The sequence below is a fragment of the Marmota monax genome, unplaced genomic scaffold (assembly GCF_021218885.2).
Source record: "Marmota monax isolate L192 unplaced genomic scaffold, Marmota_monax_Labrador192_F-V1.1 WCK01_AAM20220418_F8-fsc00171, whole genome shotgun sequence".
Lineage (NCBI taxonomy): Eukaryota > Metazoa > Chordata > Mammalia > Rodentia > Sciuridae > Marmota > Marmota monax.
In genome coordinates, this window is record NW_026694658.1 from 729,996 (window position 1) to 746,756 (window position 16,761).

Consider the following 16,761-nt stretch of genomic DNA (forward strand, 5'->3'; position numbering starts at 1 on the left):
GCCTAAATCAAAAAAGTCATCCTTCCCTGGAGCCTTCTCCAATTCCCCTATGCTATTATTAATTTCTCCCTCTTCTGAATTCTTTAATACCCCCTCACCAAGCATTCTGGCTATATATGTTTGTTCTCTCTAATGCTTTGTTATAAGCTTCTTGTTGGAGGGCAGCAGGTCTCACTTAAATTCTCATACCCTGGCCAGAATTCTACCCACTGCCTTACATACAGTGATAATTCAATATTTCCAAAATCAAAGAGTCTAGTAGTCAAACTTGCAAACAAGGATAAAAAGCATCTAACTTTTCCAAGAGCAAGTATAAAACTTATAATAATAACAAACGGGAGAAGGAAATGAGTGAACAGAGTTCCAGAAGGATCTTTTTCCTTTTCTTTTGATACTGGGGACTGAACCCAGAGCCTCACATGCTAGGCAAGTGCTCTACCACTGAACTACACCCCCATTTTTTTTTTAAATCTTGAGGAAGAATTTCACTCAGTTGTCCAGACTGCCCAGTCACTGGACTTGTGGAAGCATCTTAATACTTAGTTACAATAACTCACCTTTGATTATTAATATAAGATTATATATAGCCAGAGGCTACCACTGAACAAGTCAAGCCAGCTCTGCCCAGAGTCCTCAAAGATTCCATAGGTTTTTCCAGTTTTTTTTTTTAATATTTTATTTACATTTTAGTTTTCGGCAGACACAACATCTTTGTTTGTATGTGGTGCTGAGGATCGAACCCAGGTCACACACATGCCAGGTGAGCGCGCTACTGCTTGAGCCACATCCCCAGCCCCGGTTTTTCCAGTTTTTGATTCAGTGTTGCGTCACACCTCTGCTCAAGCTAGAAGTAAGGCCTATGATTTGGTAGGACAATAAATTCATTCACTGAATGAAGTAACAATGTTCTTAGAACAAATCCTAAAACATTTTAAAGGCCATAATATTTCACTAAGCTTGGCCATTTGGGTTAAAATTTATTAGTCAAAACAGAAAAGTTTCTCATCAGATCACGTATATTCCATTAGGCATAGTATATAGTGTCTTCAGACGCCTAATTATTAACTAGAAGTTAAGTAAATCATTTTTGGTATTAAGCCTTGATGTGTAAAGACAGAATAAGCAGTAAGCAATTCAAATGCTATGGAACTTCCTGTGAATGTGTTTTTCCTTTCTTTTTCCTACAAATAAAAATAATTTTATAAGAACTAAGTGACTGTATTAGGTTACTCTCATCTATCCTAAAAGTAACAATGTACAAAATGTGCTAGGTGTGTAGCTGCATCCCTGACCCTTTTTACTTTTTTATTTTGAGATAGGTTGTTGATAAATTTCTGGGGCTGGCCTCAATCTTGTGAACCTCCTGCCTCAGCCTCCAGAGTTGCTGGGACTATAGGTGAGCACCAAAGCACTGGCTAGAGATGCTTCTTTTAATGACATAACACAACATGTTGTGTTGAAAGAATAAACCATTTACTCTGAACCAGAGGATTCACAAGTAAGATACTGAAAAGGTAGTACTAACTTGTATTCTGTAATTATACCCTTTAAGGATTAAAAGCCCAGCTGAAACAAACTCTCCCTACCTTACCAGCATCCTCCAACTAGCATTTACATGCCAATAATTCTTCAGCCCCCCCAAAATAAAAATAAAATAAATAATAAATAAAATAAAAAAAATTCTTCAGCCCCACCAAGATCAATAGTCCATTGATCCTGCCACCTTTCCAGCATCCCTCATCTTCTCTTCATGTGCTTACTTTCTCCCTTTCTAGGTGAATGAGATTCTGTAGTCCCTCAGGATAATCATTTCTCATACACATCCTCAAATCCCTTGAGGCTGTCCAGCTTTGTCAAACAGATCCACAAACCCTTGAGAATGGATGTCTTGATTTTTAGAATTTTAGGATGGGAATATAGGGTATATATCATAAATGCCCCAGAAGTCTGGTATAGCACCCCAACATTTGTGCAGCAAAATACAGGCACAGGGAGCTAGGGTTGAGGCTCAGTGGTAGAGTGCAATCTCTACCCAGTTGAGGCGCTGGATTCGATCCTCAGCACATTAAAATAAATAAATGAATAAATAAATAAACAAGCAAACAAAAATAAAGGTAAAAAACAAACAAACAAAAAAAAAAACACAGGCACAGTCCCACTAAATGGGACAAAGTCTATAAATAGCTTCACAACCATTCAGATCAAGTGCTGTCAAACTCACCAAACAAATTAGAAACTGAGTTTTCAGAACTCTTTTGATTTCAGAATTGCAGAGGGGATTATGTACCTGTACTGTTAAAAAAAAAAAAAAAAAAAACTCCAAACCAAGTTAAATCTCCATATCTGTACCCATGAGGCTGAACATAGCTACAGAAAAAGATAAGACTATGAACATGGTCTCACTTGCCTTAAAGTCATTACCACTAACACTACATGGGCCTTTAGTGCTACCTGACGGGTCTATAGTCTTTTCATTCTCCCACTCTTAAAGGAAACTTTCCCTTCCTCTTCTCATGCCTCCAGATTCTCCTACATCTCACTCTTGGCTTAAGTCACAAAAAATAAAATAGGGTACTCAGACAAGAGCTTTCCCAGGCTCACAGCCCTTATCTACTTGCTACCCTACTCACACGCTCTGTCTTCCCTCCTGTCCATCAGACCAATCCCTATCTACTTGTGAACTTATCAGCAATTTTCACCTCTTTCTTACAATATCAATTTTTCCCTCTCTACTGGGATCCTTTCCATCAGCATACAAAAGACATCTACTATCTTGAAAACAAAACTTTGTCTCCAACCCTTACTTCTTCTTCTACTTGATACCCTAATTCTCTATTCTCTTTGTAGCAAATCTCTTTAAAAGGTGCCTACACTTACTGTTTCCAATGTATTTGTTTCTATTCTCTCTTGAACTCACCCACCACTCTACCCAAAACGCCTCATCAAGGTCACCAATGACTTCCAAACTGCTAAAACCGAAGCCAATTCTCTTAATCCTCATCTTACTTGGTCTATCTGCAGCATCTGACACAGTGGAATACTCCCTTCTTTTTAAAACATAATTTGAAAGGGCTGGAGTTATGGCTCAGTGATAGAGTACTTGCCTAGCATGTGGGAGGCCCTGGGTTCATTTCTCAGCACCATATATAAATAAATAAAATAAAGGTCTATTGACAACTGGAAAAAAAAAAAAATATATATATATATATATATATATGATAATTTAAAGTTTTATTCAGATATAATCCACATACCATATGATTCATCAATTTGAATTAGACCAGTCAACAGTTTTGTATATTCACAGGGCTATGTAATCATCACCACATTTAAGTTTAGAACATAATCATCATCCCAAAAAGAAATCCATTACTTCTTACTCCCCATTCTCCCTAACACTTCAGCTCTAGGCAACCATTAATCCAATCCCCCTCCCCAGAGATGGGCCTGTTCTGGACATTTCATATTAATGGAATCAAATAATACATGCCTTTTTGTGACATGCTTCTTTCACTTAGCATGATGACTTTCAAGTTCATCCATGTTGTAGTATCTATCAGTACTTCATTTCTTTTATGGTCAAATAATTCAAGTATATGCATATTTCACATTATTTATACATTTATCAACTGAGTGATATTTAAGAGATTTATTTTGTGGCTATTATAAGTAATACTGTAAATATTCATGTACAAGAATTTTGTGTGATGCATTTTCATTTCTCTTGGGTATATTCCTAGGAGTGGAACTGCTAGCTCATGTGGTAATTCTATGTTTAACATTTTGAGATGCGCCAAGCTTTTCCATAGAGGTGGCTTGATTTCATATACCCACCAGCAACATATGAGGATTCCAAATTTTTTACTCCTTTGTCAACACTTGCTACCATCTTTCTGATATAGCCATTCTAGTGGGTGTGAAGTGGTATTCATTGTGGTTAGTTCTGCATTTCCCTAATGTCTAAAGATGTTAAGCATCCTTTCCTGTACTTACTGGTCATGTATATTTCTTCTGTGGGGAAATATCTACTCAGATCCTGTGCCCATTTTTAAAAATCAAGTAATAAGTCTTTTATTATTGAGCTGCATAGAACTCTTTATATTTTCTAGATATGGGCCCCTTCTCAGATATATGCCCTGCAAGTATTTTTACCCATTTTGTGGTTTGTCTTTTTACTCCCAAGCCCTTGTCTTGTTAACTTTCTTGATGGTATCATTTACAACTCAAATTTTTAGATTTCAATCAATTTGTCTACTTTTTCTTTTGTCACATATGCTTTGGTGTCCTATCTAACAATGCATTTCCTAAATGAAGGTCATGAAGATTTATTCCTATGTTTTCTTCTAAAAGCTTTAAACCTTTTGCTTTTATACTTAGATCTATGATATTTCATGAGTCATTTTTTGTATAAATGTCATTCTTGTGCATGTGAATATCCAGCTGTCCTGATACCATTTATTGAAAAAATTAATCTGCCCTCCACTGAACTGTGTTAATACCCCTGTTGAAAATCAAGTGATGGGGCTGGGGATAAAGCTCAGTTAGTAGAGTGCTTGCCTCACATGCACAAGGCCCTGGGTTTGATCCCCAGCAAAAGAGAGAAGAGAGAAGAGAGAAGAGAGAGAGAGAGAGAGAGAGAAAATAAAGAAAGAGAGAAAATCAAGTGATGGGCTGGGAGTGTAGCTTAGCAGTAGAGAGCAAGGTTGGAAAGCACAGGCCTGAAGTTCAATCCCCTGCCACATCCCCTCCAAAAAAAAAGAAATATTATCTATTTCCTCCCCTCAACTGACCATAAATATTAAGGTTTGTTTCTGGACTCTAAATAGTATATTATTCCATTGATCTATATGCCTAACCTTATGCCAGTCCCACATTGTCTTAATTATTTTAGCTTTGTAGTAATCGAGTCCTTCAACTTTGTTCTTCTTTATCAAGATCAGTTTGACTTTTCTGGGTCCTTTTATATTTCCATATAAAATTTAGGAACAGCTTAATTTCTGCCAATAATAATAATAATAATAATAATAGGCAACTGTGATTATTATTATTATTGGTACCAGGGAATGAACCCAGGAGCACTCTATCACTTGAGCCCCATCTCTAACCCTTTTTATATTTTATTTAGAGATAGGGCCTTGAGAGGTTGCTGAGGCTAGCCTTTAACATGCAATCCTCTTGCCTCAATCTCCTGAGTAACTGGATAACGGGTGTATGCCCCTGTATCCGGCAGCGACTGTGATTTTGATAGGGGTTATATGGAATTCTTTTAACTCGGTTTGGGGAGTGTTCCCATCTTAACAACATTAAGTCTACTAACCCATGAACATGAAATAGTTCTTATTTATATAGATCTTTTATTTATTTCAGCAATGTTTACAGTTTTCTGTTTGCCAGTCTTTTACCTCCTTGGTAAAATTTATTCCTAAGCATTCTTTTGAATGCTATTATATGTGGAATTGTTTTTTTTCTTTTTTGTTTGTTTGTTTGTTTCAAAGAGAGAGAGAGAGAGAGAGAGAGAGAGAGAGAGAATGTTTTAATATTTATTTTTCAGTTCTCAGCGGACACAACATCTTTGTATGTGGTGCTGAGGATCGAACCCGGGCTGCACGCATGCCAGGCGAGCGCGCTACCGCTTGAGCCACATCCCCAGCCTTGGAATTGTTTTCTTAGTTCCCTTTACAGATCACTCATTGCTAAGTGTATAGAACCATAACTGATTATTGTATATTTATTTTGTAACCTGTTACTTGCTAAATTTTCAGCTTTAGTAATCTTTTTGGTGGCTTCTTTTGTATTTTCTACATATAAAACTATGAGTTGCATAAACAAGTTTTACTTCATCCTTCCAGTTGCTCAGGCCAAAAACCTTAAAGTCACCCTTGACTGTCTTCTTTTCACATTCCACATACAAATTCTTCCAGCTCAACCTTCAACACACCACCAAAATCCAAGGACTTCTCCCTCCAAAACCACACAAGTCTAAGCCACCACCATTTCTTGCCAGAATTATCACTAGAGCCTCCTAACTGGTCCCGTTTGCCACCTTGTTCCTCCTATTCTCAACACAGTCATAAGAGTGACCCCTTCAATGGGGCTGGGGATGTGGCTCAAGTGGTAGCGCGCTCGCCTGGCATGCATGCGGCCCGGGTTCGATCCTCAGCACCACATACAAACAAAGATGTTGTGTCCACCGAAAACAAAAATAAATAAACATTAAAAAAAAAAAAGAGTGACCCCTTCAGGATAGCTGTCTACTCATGTTACTCCTTTGTTCAAAACCTTCTCATGGTTTCACCTCCCAGTGTCCTCAAAGTCTTACAGTGGCCCATGAGGTGCTACAAGACCTGGTCCCCTCATCTCTGACCTCCTCTGCTACCATTATCATTAGTTCTTCCCTACTCCACCCCAGTGACACTGGCCTTCTAGAACATGCTAGTATCTGCCCTCCTCTGTTCTTCCCCAAAATATTTGCATGGCTTTGTTAGTTACTTCCTCAAGTCTCTGCTCAATACCATTTTATCCCCTGGGCATCATGAATAAAAACAGTAACCATCACTTTCCTATCCTAGCACTTGCTTTTACCATACACAGTTTTATCTTCTCCACTGCACTTGTCACAACATACTTTCTGTTTGATCCTATCTAAGCTACAGTGAAAGCTGACAAGGGCTGGAACTTTATATTCTTTCAACCTCTACCAAAGCTCCAAGATAATGTTCTGTGAAGATAGCAATATTCTATATTTATACTTCCCAATATTCTATTTTAATTCATCAAAATTTAAATTCTAATCACTACATGTGGCAGGTAGCTATTACATTGGACTGTACAGTCTAGAAGAGTTTCTCAATAAATACACAGTAAATACTCAAATACTGGTGGAATAAATGAATGGAAGGAAAAAAGAAATCTGAAGGCTTTTCTTCTCTTTAACTTTTTAATCACAGAAGTTTTCAAACACCCACAAAAAAAAAAAAAAAAAAAAAAAAAGAACCCTCCTGTATGTATCACCAACCTCTTACATCCTGAAGTAAGTTTTAATAGATATTGGTATCTCAATATGGCTTCTAACAATGGCTGCACTCTTGGAAAACAGAGAATTTATATTATTCAGGCTTATATCAAACAGCCTCTCTTAAGATCTTTTAAGTGATAAGACAACACTGTCTTTTTTACATGAAGATTACCTGTATTAAATTTTATATCAAGGACTTGATTGCTCTTTTTCATCATTTATTTTTTCCACTTAAAATTTTAAGTATAAAGTCACACTTTTAAAAAAAATATTTATTTTTAGTTGTAGTTGGACGCAATACCTTTGTTTTATTTATTTTTATGTGGTGCTGAGGATCTAACCCAGGTCTGTGCTAGGCAAGTGCTCTGCCACTGAGCCACAGACCAGCCCCATAAAGTCGCACTTTTAAAAGAGCAGCTATGCAACTATACTAAATTAGAGACTCTCCCTCTTGATAAATAACACAAATTTCTTGAGAAAGTGGTTTTTTTTTTATATTAAGCTTTATAAATCTAGCATTTGGCATAACAAATGTTAACTGAATAAAATTCATAATTGTATAAAAGTGATACAAGTGAATTATCAGGATACAGATCTCCAAACTAAACAGACATATATCTGAAAAGGAAATTTTCAAACTTGTCCAATCAAAAGGCAGCATAACAAGATAGAAAGAAAATCACATTGGAAGCAAGTACACTTGAGTTTCAATGTAACTCACTAAGCAGGATGACCTTATCCAGTTATATACTTCATCTGGGCTCCAATTTCCTCATTTGTGAAAAAGTTTATATTTGATGGTCTCCAGAGATGTTATCCAACTTTAAAACAATTATATTCTACTCTAGATCCATAATACACATAAAATTTTTGAAGATGCTTATTAACTTCCCCTTCCTTTGCTAAATCATTTCCCTATGAGTTACTTTGAACAGTATATAAAATATAATTTAATACAACATGTCAACTTGAGTGAAGAGGTGGTATTCCACATTTTTTGAAGAGTACCAAATTCTTCATTTGGGGCTACTAAAATACCACTGGAATCCTGTGTTTAATTTACACTCAGCCAGATGATACTGGGCTTATTAGTATTAAAAAAGTTAATTTGGGCCACATATTTTCCTAGCAATTCTCAGGGTATCACTTATGTTTGAAAAAGTGTCTTTAAACGTTCTAAGCCAATTCTTCTCTTTCCTGGTTAGTCCCATAAAATGACGTGTTTGAGGCTTTGCTCTGAGATTTTACCTTAGTTTAAATCAGTCCCAAGGCCTGACTCATGCTAGGCAAAGTGCTTTACCACTGAGCCATACTCCCAACTCCCATGCTGTTTTTTTTTTTTAAACATTTGACACATTAATATTCAGTGGTTACATTATAAATATATAAATATTATTCACAGCTGAATCACAGAGCATATTTTCATTTCCTATACTACTTTTTTAAGGAGGGTACCGGGGATTGAACTCAGGGGCACTCGACTACTGAGCCACATATCCAGCCCTGTTCTATATTTTATTTAGAGTCAGAGTCTCACTGAGTTGCTTAGCACCTTGCTTTTGCTGAGGCTGGCTCAGGCCTTTGCCATGCTCTGATTTTTAAAGGTAGGAACTGAAGAAATGAGGGCCAGTCACATCTACCTTTCCTTGTTGCTGCTATTCAATGAAATTTCTGAATCTTGAATTTAAAATGTGGCTTTTGGGGCTAGGGCTATAGCTCAGCGGTAGAGTGCTTGCCTAACACGTTTGAGGCCCTGGGTTCGGTCCTCAGCACCACATGAAAATAAATAAGTAGAATAAAGGTATTTTAAAAATAAATAAATAAAAATTAAAATTAAATAAAATGTGGCTTTTATCCTTCTGTTCTGAGTGGCCTCCACAATAGTGAGCTCAGGCCAGCCATCAATTGACAATACTGATATCATACTTGGGTCTCAACACTGACAGATACACAATGGCGGCATTAGCACTGGAAGGTATCTAAAAGAGAGAGCATAAGAACTACAAAGTACCTCAAATAATTCTTATATATGGTACACAAAATAATATTGTAATTACTAAAATTAGTTTAATTGGACATTAATATTTAGTTTGGATTTTTAAAACATCATTACTATGCCCCCCAAAATCTGATTATTGCTGTACTATATCTTCATCCATAATTTCAATTTTCAAATTTATGTACTTCATATTTCATCTTTAAATCTCCATAAATCCACGTGCAACAAATTTTATCAAATTTTCAAGAAACTTTATCCAGATTTCAAATAACAGCAACATTTTAAAGTAAAATTTAAAACAAAAGACTGCTCTGAACAAAAGGCATCTATTTTCCAATAACTCATTAGCAGGAATAAGTTCAAATCAAACTTTAAAACATGTTATTAACTATCATCACATACCAACAGTAAGAATATTATATTGTCATTAACTACAAAGATGTCTTGAGACCTCCCTTATTCACACTAAGATCTAAATGCATACAATTAAAGCCACCACATCAACTGTCCATATTAATCACTCACCAATTTAATTAAAGAAAACCATCTTGTCAGAAAGCATGCCTCTTCTCTATTTCTCAACATTATTGACTTTTAATAGTTCACCAAATTAGTAATTACTTGTTTATGGCATTATCAAATGTCTTGGACACAGAAGTCCAGCATGTGGCAAGGTCAGTTATAGAAATGTCCTGATAGCAAATGAAAGAAGAAATTTAACTCATCAAAGTGGTCATCGAAAGAGCAAAACCCATTATGCCTTTCTCTAGACACTCCTGGCTAGATTCAAAGTGACAGGACAAACCAGATCAAAACTAAACAGAGCTAGAAGCAACATACAAAATCCTAATGAACCCTTAGAAATCCAGGTATCGATCTGTCAACAGCTAAGCTCAATTAGTCCTTTCAGAACAAAACACCTCATGAGGTAACAAGAAACTAATTTGAGATCTGGGATATGAAAATAAAACCAGTCACTCCATATAGCTTATTTCTAGGTATAGCTGAAACACAATATTGGGGATCTTGTGAGGATTAAATAAAGATGTATATCAAACACCTTTCTACTTATTGTGGGAGTTGGTACATAACTAATGCTCAGAAAATGTTGGTTCTTCCCCAATTTTCTAAGAACCCAAGCTTACCAAAAATCATCTGATGGTTTAAAAAAGCAAAACAATACCTTTATGTATTTTTTAAGGTATTGTGTCCAACTACAACTAAAAAATAAATACAAAAGAAAAACCTTAAATAATAATAAAGAAAACACATTTTAAAAGAAGTTAAAGTTACAAAGTAGCAGACAGAATCATAAAAACGAAAAACAGATACTGAAAACATTTCTGAATGGCTCAACCTTCATGGTCATTTACAACTTTCATGTTTTGTGAAATTGTCTTTAGGGATTGCTTTGACAAGAAATAGGCCAAATGCAAACTAATTCCATTTGAAAGTAAAACCTTACAATGCTTTTCTGTAGCAGGTGAACAGTTACTCTCATAGAAACCTTCACCACTGGCTATACTTCAAGCTTTCAGCAATTCTAGTTTGTAAACAAACCAGTAACAAAACTGAAAACTAATTTTTTCATTAGAATTGTTAAGTAACAGGAGTTCAATAAATCATTTGCCTTCTAGGAAAAAAAATTAGTTTCTAACAACATAATATTTCTTCCAGTTCTAAGAAAATGAAGCTTATTTATTTACAAACTGAAAACTGTAATACTATAGTGAAATCTTTTTTATGGCTGAAGAATGAAATATTCAAGAAATAAAGTATATAGTAAAAACAAAAGTTGGTCTAAGCTGTCTTGAGATCAAGTACTAGTGCTGCCACTTGTTATATGACTCCAAGGAAGTTACTTAACTTTTCAGGGACTCTGCTTCTTGTAACAATCTTTTCAACTCTGAAAATGCTAAGGTTATTTATGATATACGGACACTGTCTTCAGTGCCACTATATGTATATTTTCATTCATGTGTACATATATACATATACACCAGTATTATATAACATAGAATTATTTTAAAACTTATAGTAACTTACGGCCCATTAAGAAATAAAGAGAATAAAAAAGAGTGGGCATGCACAGGGTTGGGGGAGGGTAGTTCTGACCCTACATGTCATTCTCAGTAGTTAGGCCATTTACACAGCCTCATGACACCTGAATTAACCAAGTAAGCCTTTAAACCCTTACAATGAAACATTAAAATTCAATGTGGCTATAATCTCTTTTTTACAAAACATGGGCCCAAAGAGTCTGGCTTCAAGTATGGGATTTAAAAAAAGAATTAAAAAAAAAAAAAAAGGAAAAAATGTACTATATTTATCACCCAGCTCTTTTATACAACCACATTAAATACACACACACACACACACACACAAATGAAAACTCAGGCCCATTGTAATACATTGTACCATTTCTGAATGCAACACTTAGCTCAGGCTTACTACACTGACAAATAAAGGAAAGCACTTTATGAAGCCAATTTAATTGGGAGGTGACAAAAACATACAGCCATTTTCTTTAGCCTTATCATTGAATTGGCTTCAGCTCCAATCTCTGGCAAATCCCACTCAACAGAAGAAATTAACCAGGTCAGCAGAACAGGTGCTACGTTGTGTCTGTCAAGGGCCTGGCATCACCACAATTACTTGCACACAATGAAGGAGTAATCTTTACAGATCATCTCTCCCAAGAAGCATACAGGGAGGGGGAGGAAAGCTGAAGGGAGGAGAGGCTGGAGGGAGCAAGGGGAGAGTGGGAAAAAGAGGAGGAATAGGAAGCAAAGAGAAAAGGCAAGAAAGGAAAATGAATGTGCAGCTGCCTTGCAGCTCAGCAGATGTCGGGATGTGATGTACGAGGCCAGGATAAGCTGTCGTAGCCTGCTGCCAAAGAGTGGTAAGTGATTAAAGCCTGCACAGTTCTAAGCACCATATTTAGAATCTGTGGGGTTTCAAGACTTGCACCCATTCCTTGCTGTGCTTCCAGATGTTGGCAACTGGTCCAGTTCCTACTGACTGTGCATGGATGGCAGCAGTTGGTACAGAATCAAAGCAATCTGGAATGCTTCCGGAGATGCTGTACATTAACAAGTGTCACCCATCATTCACCTTTACAGAAGGCTGAAACAACTCCAATTTGCTGCCACTTCCCTCTTGGGAAACAGCCAAGATAAAGTTGTGCCTGGCAGCCCCATTTGTTTCACTCAGGTGTTTCGGCTGCCTTGCTGACCTCTATTAGTTTAAGTTTTAATTTAGATTAACCCTAGCACCCCAATTAACCAGCAAGGGGAAAAGCTAAGATGTGACTAGTCATAACTCTGAAATCAGAATTTATCGAAGTTAAAATTATTAATTGGGATGAAGGGCCAATCAAGTAATGCTATTTCTTTTTTAAACAGACCTCCAGGAAAAAAAAAAAAAAAAAAAAAAAAACTTGGATTGCCAGTAGAAGCAACTTCTCCCCAGTAATTTCAGTTTATTTTATTAAGCCTATTTAATTTATGACACACTTTCCACCCAACAATGTACACTTCAATTAATGAGAACTGGAGCATTTTTTATTGTCTCCCATGATCTCACACAATTATACAGCATTAATATCCCATATCAGGAACTTCTTTAGACACTCCTGAACAAAATAGAGTTCCAACTCTTCTGACAAATGGATACAAGAAAAAAAGAAAGGAAAAAGGAATAAGGACCTCTGACTAGGAACAGCCGAGGCCACATCAATCCTCTCCTATACCCCCTCATTCAGACTCACTTATAGCAATAACTTTATAGAATGAATAAAAAAGATTAGAGAGTCTCTCTCTTTAGGATAAAATCAGAGGTATTCCCAATACAAAATCAATTGTTCTGGTTTTACACATAATTTTCCTAGTAAGTTTCTTCCTTCACACCCATATACACAGTACAGCCATCATAGCTAAACACTCAAAAAGCAGTCCCAAATTCTCTGACAAAAGTTAATACACTAAAAACAACGGCTCAGCAAAACTCAGTATAATACTGGTGAACAGCATCCTCCATTCTCAACTGGGCAAGAAAGGATATAGCCTAAAGCACATTTCACTAAGAAACATAATTTATCAAGAGACCCAGGAACACAGGAAGTTATTTTGGTTCTTTAGAGAATAGCCCAAATGTTTAGTCCACCTAAACAGTTACCAGGATTATTAAACATAGCATTATACCAGCAGAAAATCCTAGGAAAACAAGCAGGGGAGATACTCATAAAGAGATATTGAGCCAGGGGCAGGGGTGCATGCTTGTAATCCCAGCAACTTGGGAGGCCAGCCTCAGCAACTTGGTGAGACCCTGTCTCAAAAAAAAAAAAGCTAGGGATTTAGCTCAGTGACAACTCATCCCTGGGTTAACCCTCAGAATCAAAAAAGAAAAAAAGAGAGATTGAGAACTAGACCATTCTCCAACTTCTACCAATTCTTTCTGTCTTTAAAGCATTATATTAATATTACAATGAACAGTAGCACTTCAATACATAATGAACTGATTTGAGTAGGCACAAAAAGATGCTTATCAAAGATAGCTGTGAAAGAATAAACCAACTGACTCAAAGATACTGAAACTGTTTTACAAATGATTTACATTCAAGCAACAACTAACCAAGTAGTTGTGGCTCTTTTCATTTCACAAGGAAAACATAAAATAGAAGGAAAACAATAACCCAGAATGACACATAAGTCAATTCTGAATAAGTAATTCTAACTCCTTGTCTGACTCTTCCTTCCAAATAAGCAACCTTTGTTCAAAAAATTCTATTAGCTAAAACCTGATTTGTAGCCCAAAAAGTAAATATCATACCTGGTGGTAAAAGTCATCATCATCAAAGATTTCTTCATCCATGTCCTTCAGGTGAGCATTGGCAGGGACTTGAGGAAGGATCTCCTATATCAGTGAGAAAAAAAGAGTGAATTCCAACAAGGTTATCAAAGTAACACAGCCACTATATATACATCTAACAGTGAAAGTACTGTTCTCCTTAAGATATAAAGATCTCTTCAAATTAAACAAAACACACCCAAAATAGTCCAAAAGAAAAATAGTCAAAAACATTAACAAGTAGCTAACAGAAAAAGAAACACAAAATCATATGAAAATATGCTTAACTTCATTCTAATTAAAATCATGCAATTTAAAATGAGAAAAATACGACTTTCACTTCTAAGACTGGCAATACTGGAGACTAGAAAATACAGCTGGAAAGACTAAAAATTAACATAACCTTTTGGAGGCAATTCTGTAACATCTCTCAGGATTTCATGTATTTTAACATTTTCGCTTTAAGAAATCTATCCATATGTTCACAGAATCACACAAATATAAATGTTCAGAAATGTTTTCTATAACACTGTTTCTAAAACTGGAGACAATGTAATTATCTGTTGTTTGATTAAACTATTATATACATCCACGTAATGGATTACTCTGCAGTCATTAGGAAACATAAAGTAGGTTTTTATGTAATGATATGGAAAAAATGTCTAGGATATACTACTTTTAAAAATAACTTGTAAGATTTTAAGTTGCAGTATTTCACTACACACACACACACACACACACACACACATACACACACAGTCTATACTATTTAGTAAAAAAAAAGAATAATCATATTCTTACATATGTATATGCTACATGCATAAACCACATAACATCCATTAACAATCATCTGAGAAGTACAATGTTCAGAGTAGAGGGAATTTTACTATTCATTTCAAGTTCTTATGAGCTTAAAAAGTATTAAGTACATACTACTTCTATAATTAAAAAACAAAAATGTTTCCTGTAATCCCAGTGGCTTGGGAGGCTCAGGCAAGAGAATCATGAGTTCAAAGCCAGCCTCAGCAACTTAGCAAGTCCCTAAGCAATCAGCAAGATCCTGTCTTCTAATAAAATATAAAAAAGGGCTGGGGATGTGACTCAGTGGTTAAGTACCCCTGGGTTCAATTCCTGGCACCAAAAAAAAAAAATTAAAAAACAAACAAACAAACAAAAAAACTCTGAAGCTTAAGGAATGAAGGGGTTGATCGGTGGTAGAGTGCTTGTATAACATGTGTCAGGCCCTGAGTTTGTTTTTAAGGCCAAATCAAAAACACTAAACCTTAAACACTGAATTATGAATGCTTCCACTACTAGACTTCTGTATTAAACTCAAAATAAGATGACACACAAAAGTTAATAAAAGCCTCATTTTAGCCCCCCACACTGTTTCTCAACAGTTCAATACAGTAGTGCCACGTTCTTTTTTTCATTAATCTCTCATACCAAGAGGTAATATAATACCTACAAGTTTTTCATTTCGTCAGCCTCAAATAAAGTCTTCCTCATCATCACCCTGAATCAAAGAGTTCTTACCGGTTCTCCTGGCAAACTCTCTGGGACAGGTTGAGCTACTGGTTCAGGTTTGCCAAGAACTCGGTAGACAGACCGCTTGGTCTGTGTTCTTCGAAGTAATCTTTCTTTGTCCATCAGAATATGATCGATCTGAGTCAAGATTGAGCGTTCAAAGGCACCAAAACCCTGCAACAACATTCAATGTCAGATAATGCAAAAAGTCAGTGCTGAAAGCAGTTACATCGGCTTCTCTTTCTTTCTGTGTCAGCAGAGAAATAAACAATCATCCTTTCAAGAGACTTTCTGTTAAGGACTGAGTTTGTAAGTAACTGTAATTGATCTAAAAAAAAAAAATAGGTCTTAAGCAGGTCATATCACTTTCCTATGCCAGGAGATTAACTTCTGCTCCTTTAATAACAATTGTTTTAAAATTCATTTCTTTAAAGTATTTCATATTTTTAGCACTTGAACATTTACAAGGCCTCAACTTCAAGAATAAGGTTAAAAATCCAATCGTGAATGGTATAAACCCCAGTGGTAGAAATTCAGTAAATTTTGCAACAGAAATGACTAATAACAACAAAACGGGGCTGGGGATGTGGCTCAAGCAGGGTAGCGCGCTCGCCTGGCATGCGTGCGGCCCGGGTTCGATCCTCAGCACCACATACAAACAAAGATGTTGTGTCCATCGAAAACTAAAAAAAATAAATATTTAAAAAAAAAAAAAAAAAAACAACAACAACAAAACATAACAATATCCTAGCTATAGTTCCAGTTTCTTTACAACTGCTTCAGGTAATGTATTGTGACACACACTTGCCTTCCCCAATTTTCCCGAAGCCAGCTTCATTTTATCGTGCCACTTCTGCAGTGTCCGGTTCCTGTAGACTGTGAAGTCAGCAAAACGCTTTGCCATGAAGCTGGGATAGTCATCCATCTCCAGCTTCCTCTTCGGTGGGGCCTTTCTCTGCTTCTTCTCTTCCACTAGCTCATCATCTTCACTAGAAATCTCCTCACTAGAAAATCAGTAAGAACACTGAGTTTAAATAAAAAACTAGGTTCACATGATATTTAGGCCTTTACCTATGCTGTCTACTAATAATACTACAGATAAGGGGATTACTTTTTTAGTTTGAAAAGAGTATTTATGAGATCAATCAAAAACTCATGTAACTTTTAGCCAAGGATGGTGGCACACACCTATAATCTCAGCTACTTGGCAGGTAGAGGCAGGAGGATCATCAGATCAAGGCCAGCCTCAGCAACTTAGCAAGACCTTGTCTCAAAAGGGCTGATGACATAGCTCAATAGTAGAGTGCTTGCCCCAGCATGTACAATGCCCTGGCTTTAATCTCCTGAAGCATTTAAAACAAAACAAAAAACT

General features: G+C 36.2%; 1 protein-coding gene across 1 annotated transcript in view; it reads right to left on the reverse strand.

The window, feature by feature from the left end:
• Positions 1–16,761, reverse strand: part of Aatf (apoptosis antagonizing transcription factor) — a 108,798-nt gene that overhangs the window by 46,124 nt on the left and 45,913 nt on the right. Inside the window, exons 6-8 of the mRNA XM_046423231.2 lie at positions 16,198–16,393; positions 15,399–15,563; positions 13,845–13,928 (exon numbers count right to left, since the gene is read on the reverse strand). Of these exons, the coding sequence (XP_046279187.1) occupies positions 13,845–13,928; positions 15,399–15,563; positions 16,198–16,393 (445 nt within the window). The remainder of the gene's footprint in view (positions 1–13,844; positions 13,929–15,398; positions 15,564–16,197; positions 16,394–16,761) is intronic.